Below are 9,324 nucleotides of genomic sequence, written 5' to 3' on the forward strand. Positions count from 1 at the left end.
TAAGGCCATTCACACAAGCCAGATTGTAGCGGTCAGGATGGCTGAGCGCAGCAGATCTAACTGCTGCCTACTTTATCCTTTCATCTACGTAAAATACTCCGCACCCACCGACACACGTTCCATCTAATCGGCTGCTGCAGGGGCGTATGTACCCACTTTGACGCTCTAGAGGACGTTTTGTCATGGGTAAAAAGCGGAATTGGGGCGATCTTTTATAGGGGGCCTACCGTGAATCCGTATTTCGCAGAGCTGAGCCAACCTTCGGTACTCAAGTGAAGGTGGGTTGGAAGGCTTACCCCCGGAGAAAGAGCGCACCACAGACCAAACCGAACTGGGGGATCTACGTCCGTTTGTGTTTACCCCTCTCCATTTAACAACTAGTAAGTGTACACACTTCTGTTTTATTCGTACGTTACTGATCATTTGGGCTGTGAAATCGCTGATCGTAGCTCTGTGTGCCGAGCTAGGCCGACTACATTATGTATGAAGCAACTCGACTGTATACATTTATAAGCGGGCGAGTGTGGCTAGCGGAAGACAGACTCGATTTTCCACCTCGGCATATTTAATGTTCTTTTGGCCGTACAGTATAGGTGACGTTAACCGTCTGGACTTTATAAACCCTCAGAACGTTGTTCATACCGCAAAAAGCATATTCATCTTCTCATTTTTTTTAAATTCTAGGGTATAGGCAAATTAGTGTGTACATGTACGTCAAAATAGCCCTGAAAATCGACGTCAATACCTATCCTACAGTAGAGGGGGTAATATAATTAATGCCAGCCTTGGCTTAACTGACATACTTTTCTTTGCCCACCAGTGTACAGTGATTATGGAGAAAAACTATAAATGTGAGCAGATTTTGAGAATGACTCCTGAATTCTTTGGGATTTTTCAACATTTTTGGGGTTGTAGTGCTTTATTTCTTCATCGTTTTATGTTTCAGCATCATTTGTTTCAGAGGGGTCATTTGTATATGAGCTGCATTTTAATCAGTATTTGAAAGAATAGAGAGATCAATCTGTGTCTTTAAATTTGTTTTCATGCTAATACTGCTGTTGAAAGCATGTGATTATAGTCTTGTTGGTTCTTATATTGTATGCTATTTTTACACACTGACATTTTTATAGATAAAAAATTTTGCTTCCTATAACACTTATCCTCCACTTATGTAACTAATGTTGATTCTGCATGTACAAAGTATAGAATGGCACATGTTCAGATGTCTGTGTACCTATGTTGTTTAGGTCTTGTACATTTCTGACTAGAATACCCTTTTTGAATTTTGCAGCTGATGTGACAGCTACCTTTACCATGAAATAGGGTGAGCAGGCAGTATTTTTTTGATGGAATTCGAGGATGGTCGCCGAGTTAACGGTGTGGCGGCCCTCCGCTACGCCCAACCGGTGGGCGTTCATCGCTCGACGGCGACCGTAATTCGGCCTGTTCCCGTCACATTACAGACTGGCCTAAGGCACCCTAGGGCGCAGAATGAGTATGTGGACAGCCCGCCTACAGAAGGGCAAAGGAGTACGACACGATCGTCGAGATCATCGGCAAAATTAGGGACAGTTGCTGAGCAGCGCCCCTGTGTTACCCAAAATGAGGAGCCTCAGCGCATTCAGGTGTTTACATCTCAGCCAAAGCCATCAATTAAGCCGCCAGCGGGTACGACGCAGGAGGCGGAAACGCACGAAGAAGACGATTCTATTATCTGTAAGCACTGTGGAAAGTGCCGATGCCAGAAATGCGAGGAGAGGCGAGAACTCCCCTCATTTTGGCTGTGCAACAAGAAGTGTCACCTAAGTGCGGACTCGGCCTTGGAGGCCTGTACTTGCCTCTGTGTGGTGCAAGGCTGCTTTTACCATGTCGCCAAGGATCATCAAATGGACTCGGATGTGATGTGCACGGATGATCCGTGCGCCTGCTGCAGTCGTCCGCACTGCTGCAAGAGATGGATGTGTATGGCAACCATGTCGCTATGCATCCCGTGTCTGTGTTGTTACTGGCCTGCGAAATGCGGCATTAAGGCCTGTACGGCCTGTTACAATCGCTGTACAAACAAGGGGTGTCAGTGTTCCCGCAGTGATAAAAAGGGATCGCAAAACAAGCGATTATTAGAGTCAGATTCAAGTAGTGCCTAAAAAAAAAAATCATTGTGAAGTTGGAAAAACACCCAAGCTGATATACCTGTAGCCAGACCGAAAGTAGTGTTATAACTGGCTTACAAGTGGGGACATTTGTTGGAGTATATATATAAATATATATATATATCTGTATATGTACACAAGCATAGGAGTATGTCTTTGTGTTGTGCGTTGTCTCTGTTCAAAATTTGGCCTCATAAGCTACAGTCAGTATTCTCATTTGGAATCTACGGCTTTGTGTTTTTGATCCGTGAATGTTAGCCAGCCCATAATTCTGCCACCTCCATGATGATGTCCTATGATAGTGCTAACAGTTATATTCGTGTGTATATACCACAACAGTAACAACAACAACAGCCTAGGAAGATCTGGGCGGGGAGGATTTTATGATTTGATCACCCATACATAGTGCTCTCTGGCAAGTGTTTTTTTTTTTTTTTTTTTCGATTTCAGCACTTGGAGTGTGCTTGTAAAGCTGCAGGGAACACCATACTTCAACACAGTTTCTTAAGTTTTCACGCTCAGTGTATAGCACTGTTGCTAAATACGAAGGAAATATCCAAGGTGTGCATGATTTGAATATGATTCGATCTTGACCTGCCCTGGGTGTTGGATATCCGTGGATTCATGGCTATACCAGGCGACTTCAGGAGAATAATACAACCAGTCAGCAATGATTTTCCTGTAAAATAGGAAGTTGAACACCATCAAATACCACAGTGGTTCTACAGTGCGGGTAAAGGAACATGATTTTTTGAACCTAGGAGACACATCATTTACCAGATGTGTGTGTATTTATTCAAAAAAAGAGTGCATTTGAAAATTTTTACACCAGAATGTGCTTTTTTTTAACTTGTAGGATTTTCCACACACTGTGTTCGTGTGATGCAGGATCTGGAGGTCTGCTTTATGGTCAGAGAGATCAAATGGAAAAGTATAACTGAATAACAACCATACCTGGAACAGAGCTTTATAAATACAAAGTGATTAGACTGTGGCGGGCAGGTGGGAAAAGTGGGGGATGGTTATGTGCGTTGTTATGCATGAAATGCGATAGGTGAGGTATACAACAATACATGCACTGTACATGTAGTCATTTGTGTTCACCATCCCAGTTTATGTTTCCATTCGTTAACTCAGGCTATATTCAAACTAGATGTAGCTCACACTTCACCCAAGATCACTGCCAGGTTGTAATAGTATTTTGTTTTGTTTTACTTCCTTTTTTTTCCTTTTTTTTTCGTTAGCAAATAAAAAAAAAACCCACAAGAGACACAGCACGTTTTTTAGAGGAAGCAATTGCAGATGTACATTGTAGATTGATCCATTTTGTTGTCAGTTTCACAGGTGTAATATCAAAAGCCAGTTAGTTTGAGAACTGGAGCCGATTCTGCAAAGCCATGTCTGATTTTAGTCAAAACTTGAAATATAATATCAGAGCTTAGTGTTGGACAGTGGAAATTAAAATTTTGACCATTTAACTTCAAGACAAATGTGTCTAAATTTCAGCTTTCAGCACCAGTCACCGAGCATTCTATCTTGAGGTTTCAAATTTTGACTTAAATCAGAAATGGCTCTACAGAATCGATCCTAGTTTAGTTGAGAGATGGACATGTATATCTACCCTGTAGGGTTACTGGGTAACTTGTGCCCAGCAGAGCTATAATGATAACGTTGTACATGTAATACCCAGTGGTTCACAGCACTGTACTGTTCACAAATGTTCAGCACTAGGCCAGTACTCTCTTTACCCTATCATGTGGGTGCCATGTTTGTGGTGGACATGCAATATTTAGGAAGTATATTCCTGTCTGCATACTTCGCACAGTGCTGTGTCCTTGTGGTTGTAAAGAGCACAGTACTGTGTGACAACCGCATTAGTAGTGTATGGTTAACACACAGTACATTAACAGTTTGTGTTAAGTTGTGCAGCATCAATGCTGGAATTTTCTGTTGTGGTGATTAGCACTTTAGCAGTGTCATTATACATGTATGTCTCTCATCAAACATTTGGTGTAGATTTAAGATTGCGGCCTTGTCAGTGTGGCATCTCGGCAAATGTAACAATACAGCTGTGATTCTTGCAACAAAAGCTTTAGTATTATATTTCACTGTTGAACCACTTTTCATTTTTTAAAAAATCTGAACAGTGCTTCCTCATGGAAAAGTTACATGTAGTTGTGAATTCTAAATTTCTCCTGCTCTTTAAGATGCCATTATAAAGCTTCGGACAGCATTTTTATTCAGTGTCAAAACTTGGTGCTTTTTTATATATGTGTATCAAACTATTCATCGGGCACTTCCCTGGATGCTGAAATAATAAAATGTTTGAATTTGTTCAGTCAGGTTAAATGTAACCAACTCAACGTGATTAAACTCGAATAACTTACAATTCTGCAACTGTGACGTATATCTAGAAGTAATGCAATTTTATGTACATTATTTTCACAATTCTGCATTCTTGGATAATAACTTATTTGGCCTTTGGAAGATGCAGTAGAATGTGCATGCCTTTGCTTGGGTGTTGTGTATTTTCTTTCTTTTTTTTTTTTTTTGTTTTTTTTTATTTAATTTTTGGAAAGCTGTCTGCTCAACTTGTTAATCACAAGGTCTACTCCTACATTTTTGTTATTTTTTTCCCCCTTTGCCCACAGTGTGCACATGTCTCTAGCATTGTGCTACAGTTAAAACAAAATTAGGGCATAAAATATTTAGGCATTATTAAAACAGGTGTTTGGAAAAGGTACAGAATTGCCTAGTAATGTTTACATAAAATTTACTAGTGCATCTATTATATAATATAGAAGTTTATTATTTTTACCATTTTTGATTTACCTTGGTATAAATTTCTTTGAAATGAACATGGACATTAAGATTTGTGGCGCTGTTAAAAATCGCACATCCAACTGGCAGTTCTACTCGCTCTTCAGGACACTTCGGGACTGAGAAATACCTGAGTGAGAAGAGCAGAGGGGTGGGGTACCACTTTCTGGGTGTTCACAAAAGGTATGACGTTGTTGGGTAATATGGGAGGTGTTCCCAAAGCATGTACATGTGTTTTAATTCTAATTGGCTGGTACTGTACATAAGGATGACCTACAATATGTAAATAGTAGACTATGGCTGTTTATTATTGTATAGGTAGAGTTGTTTCCAAAGTTCATTTGATAATAGTGCACTGGGACTGATAATACAGGTCCTGATGTCTTATATCTATATTTTATTATCATTTTTTTTTTTTGTTCGATGTACAAAATGGAATACCCCTTCTCATTTGGTACATGTAAATAGTGAGACCTTCTTCCACATGACCAAGCTGTCTTTAGTGTTTATGTTTGTCCTTTCTTTGTTTGCAAATATTGATTTGAATGAAATCAATATTTCTGGTTGATAAAATTTAAAACAAAAAATCCATCTGTTATGGTTATTTATTTTTTGGTGTTATGTTGAATCTGCTGTTGTCGTATCCTATATGAATACTGTACAGACTTAAATATATCGGTTTGTTCCCACGTGTATTTCAAATAGTAATTCATTAACAGTTAAAATTCTAAGTTATTGTAAATTTACATCTTTGGCCCTACTGTTTTAAGGATTCCACTCCCCCAAACTGGTAGTGAAATCAGTTTTGAACAAAAGTACTATCAAACAACTGTATGGACAAGAAAATAGGAAAATAGTTTTAATTTTGTGCCAGTATAATGTTGATTTACAGTGATAAAGAGATGATTTGTTTGTTTAGTGCTGTCGGTATGGGGTTTGAGGGCAGGGGAGATTCTTCATTTTTCGATGAAAAAATATCACCCACTGTTAATTCTGGGTGGGTTTTTTGTGTAGTTCAATTTTTTCTGCGTTTATCAGGGATCTGGGGCATATGTTTTTATTTCTGATTGCTTCATGCATTTATTAAACTGCTGGACTGGACAGTGTTGAAGTACATTGGTTTTAAGGCATATTTGTCTTTGTATGATTTATAGGGTGAATCTACTTGAGTATAACACTGCCTAAAGTCACTCAATAATTCCCGTCTAACATTCATTGGATTTGAAGAGTAAAACTTACTTTAAGACTGAAGCCAGTGAATGTATGGGTTGTGTCTGTTACAGTTAAAAGAAAAACTCTGTTGTAGGAGAATTGTAGTATGTTGTGTTCGTTCAGTTTAATGAAATTATTATTTTTTGCCACTCTCGGGTGTCTTTAAATTTACTTTAAAGGCTGAAGTGTTCAAATTTGGAGACGGAAAAGGCAGAATTTTTTCAGTGACATACATATCTTTATTCTTATTCTTCATTTTTATGAGCAGGATAAATGGTTGTGTTTCAAAAGTTCAGCATTTATACAAAAAGAAGGCAGAATTCATTGCCCTGACAAAAACTTACAGGAAGTCATGCCAGCAACTCTCTACAATTCTCTTGAGTTCTCTGCCAATACCCTATTTCTTCTTAAATTTGGTATACCTGGTCTGCTCATTTTAGCCAGTATATATGTGATTCTAACAGAAATATTCATCTGCTCTTTTCTCCCATGGTTAGACCATCTAATGAACAGCATGTTCATATCTTTTACTTTTCCAAAAGGCTGGTAAAGAAATTTAATATTCTACTCTCAACACTACTAATGTCTGCCCCATGTTTTAGAAGAATTAGGGTAATATATCCAAGATGGCCAACCAATTCTGTTCTGTATTAGTTTAAGAATTTACATATGAAAGTGGTGGGGGGGGGACTCGTAAAGTTCAGTTTTATGTATTGGTATGTAAGGTACATGTGCAGTTTTTGTTGATCTAGTTCCTTCTTGTTTGAAATTGGAGATATTTATTGATAGATATCTCAAATATTTGAGAGTATTTTATACAAAATATATTTATTAACTGAGCGGAGTAGCAAGGTTTTTCCCATGTTTTCTGGGGGTTATTGGAGTCAAGGGCACTATAAATAATGAAAATCATGTTAAAGGTTGAAGTGCAGTAAGAGTATATTCTGCACTTAAACATATTGGGCAATTGTTTTAATTTTTTTTTTCTCTTTTAATCTTGGTCAACCAGAGTTGTTTTCGTGACACTTCGGAACTTTTGTTGATGCTGTGTACAAGTGATGTAATATTTGTGGAAGATGTAATAAGTTTAGTCTATGTGTACAGATATACAGGTATAACTTACCTGCATTCTGAATAAGATTTGAACCTTACTGTACATGAATGTATAAAAAAAAAAACCTATTGTTTCAGCTCTTGAAAAATTTTGTGACGTTCTTGTTTCATCATTTGTGTTAGATACTGATACATACAGTTAGTTAGCTGTATAATAGTTTGCCTGTCCAAGAGGATGGGTGAAAGAGAAAATTAAAACTAGTACTTGGACTCTTGGTGACTTCAACATGGGAGAGATGAGAAAAAAGACTACCAGCTCAAACAAGACTGGTCTCGAATAGGGTTGTTTGGACATCCTTTCTCACTAAACCGCTTGTTAGCTTTTTATTTCATGGTGTTTGCTTTTCAGTTTTAGAAAGTTTCGCACACACTGACAGATCTAAGGGCTTTGGTTGACTGATTTGATGTGAATGCATTGTACTGAGTGAAAATTTACATCACAGTATATTACAGGATATTAGCCAGTAAACAGAGGACAGGCAAATCGCACATAATAACTGGCAAATTCAAACTGTTTTATGCTCAGATGTAGGCAAGTCTTAAGGAGATGTGGTCCCATGCAAAAGGGGACCACAAGAAACAGGGGGTCCCATAATGCACCCTTCACCCTGTGATTTCCTCACCCCCAAAATCTTGAAGGAAATGGGTCATGAGCCTGGCAGGCTAAGGAGGTTTACATGCTGGCAGTCCCCCTCATTCCCTGATGTGTTTAGAGATGGCTCAGGCTGTAGCACCCCCCACCCCCCTCCACTTCTGCCTGCCTGTATGGCTGGCACAGCATTACAAGGGTTAGCACTGCCCTCAGCTGGCTCCAGCCACAAGTCAACCTTCACAAGCCCGCTGCTATACTTTATTTCAGCTGCAGAGAGAAAACTAGTGTTACTGTATTGGCCTCTATACTTTGTTTTAGCTGTGTGTATGGTAAGGGATAAAAATATGTTCAACGCTGGTCAGTGTATCTGATGTACATGTACACGCAGTACTAATTGCCTTGTTTCAGCTGTTCATGGGATATTTTTGAATGCACCCGATACAGGTATAATATTTATGCATGAACACACTTGGATATGAATGAATGTACAGTGTTTAAATGAATTTTTTTTCCCTTGATGCCTTGATGACTTGTGCCTAGCTTGTTACTTGTGCCTAGCTTGTTACTTGTGCCTATACATGTACAAACCAGGCGTAACAGTATTTGAGTTTGAAGGTCCTGACGAGTAGATCTACATACATGTACCTGTACACATTCTTTGAAACTGAAACTGAAAGCTTAAAATCAGTATTGCCTACAGTACTTTTATGCAGAGTATAATTATTTTCATTTTATTGTGATGACTATATGTAGTATGAGTGCTGAACAGAATCAAGCAGTTTGGTTTGTTGTACCGTATCGCTTTGTGAAATTTCACCAGTCAAAAGGAAAATAGGGCACGTCGTAATGTTATTTCATAAAGCCGTGTTCACATGGTGCTATTTATTCTGTTTTCGTTTACGAGTGGAATTGGACGACATTGACAGCTTTATGCAGCAAACCTGTCAGACATGTGGCCACTGTCTATGCATTTGCACGTTTTCTAATCAAATAACACTTTTTTCTTCAGACTTTATAGATATTGAACAAATTTAATGTTCAAAAGTCGGGTAGAAAAATTACATTGTGCCCACGGTTATAAATTATACATTTGATAGCTTGTTAGTTTGAGTTTCACTCAAGCCAGTATTTTGAATAGGCCCTGAAATAGTTGCCTTGGCCTTCGGTTCTGTGCAGGTAGACTTCTATGGGTTGCAAACCAATTTCAAAAGAACTGTTAAATAATCACATGCCAACTGACCAGTAGAAATCCACAATGAAGGCTAGAAAAGTAGCCTACCTATTTCATTGACTATGTCACCTTTATATTGGATCCGATTGATGGAACAAATGTGGAATAGAGGAATTTGAGTTCAGAAGCATGGATTTATTTTCTGTTGTCAACCTTCATGGGACTACTGATCTGAAATAACATAATGGTTGCAGAATATTAGGTTT

The 9,324-nt window shown here is 38.6% G+C and overlaps 1 protein-coding gene across 1 annotated transcript; it reads left to right on the top strand.

Moving 5' to 3' along the window:
* Positions 1-1,346: 1,346 nt before the first annotated feature.
* LOC135473254 (protein sprouty homolog 2-like) lies at positions 1,347-2,144 on the top strand. The gene has a single exon (XM_064753100.1). It carries the CDS (start codon positions 1,347-1,349, stop codon positions 2,142-2,144), a length of 798 nt encoding a protein of 265 aa, XP_064609170.1.
* The last annotated feature ends 7,180 nt before the right edge of the window (positions 2,145-9,324 follow it).

The sequence above is a fragment of the Liolophura sinensis genome, chromosome 8 (genome assembly GCF_032854445.1).
Source record: "Liolophura sinensis isolate JHLJ2023 chromosome 8, CUHK_Ljap_v2, whole genome shotgun sequence".
Taxonomy (NCBI): Eukaryota; Metazoa; Mollusca; class Polyplacophora; order Chitonida; family Chitonidae; genus Liolophura; species Liolophura sinensis.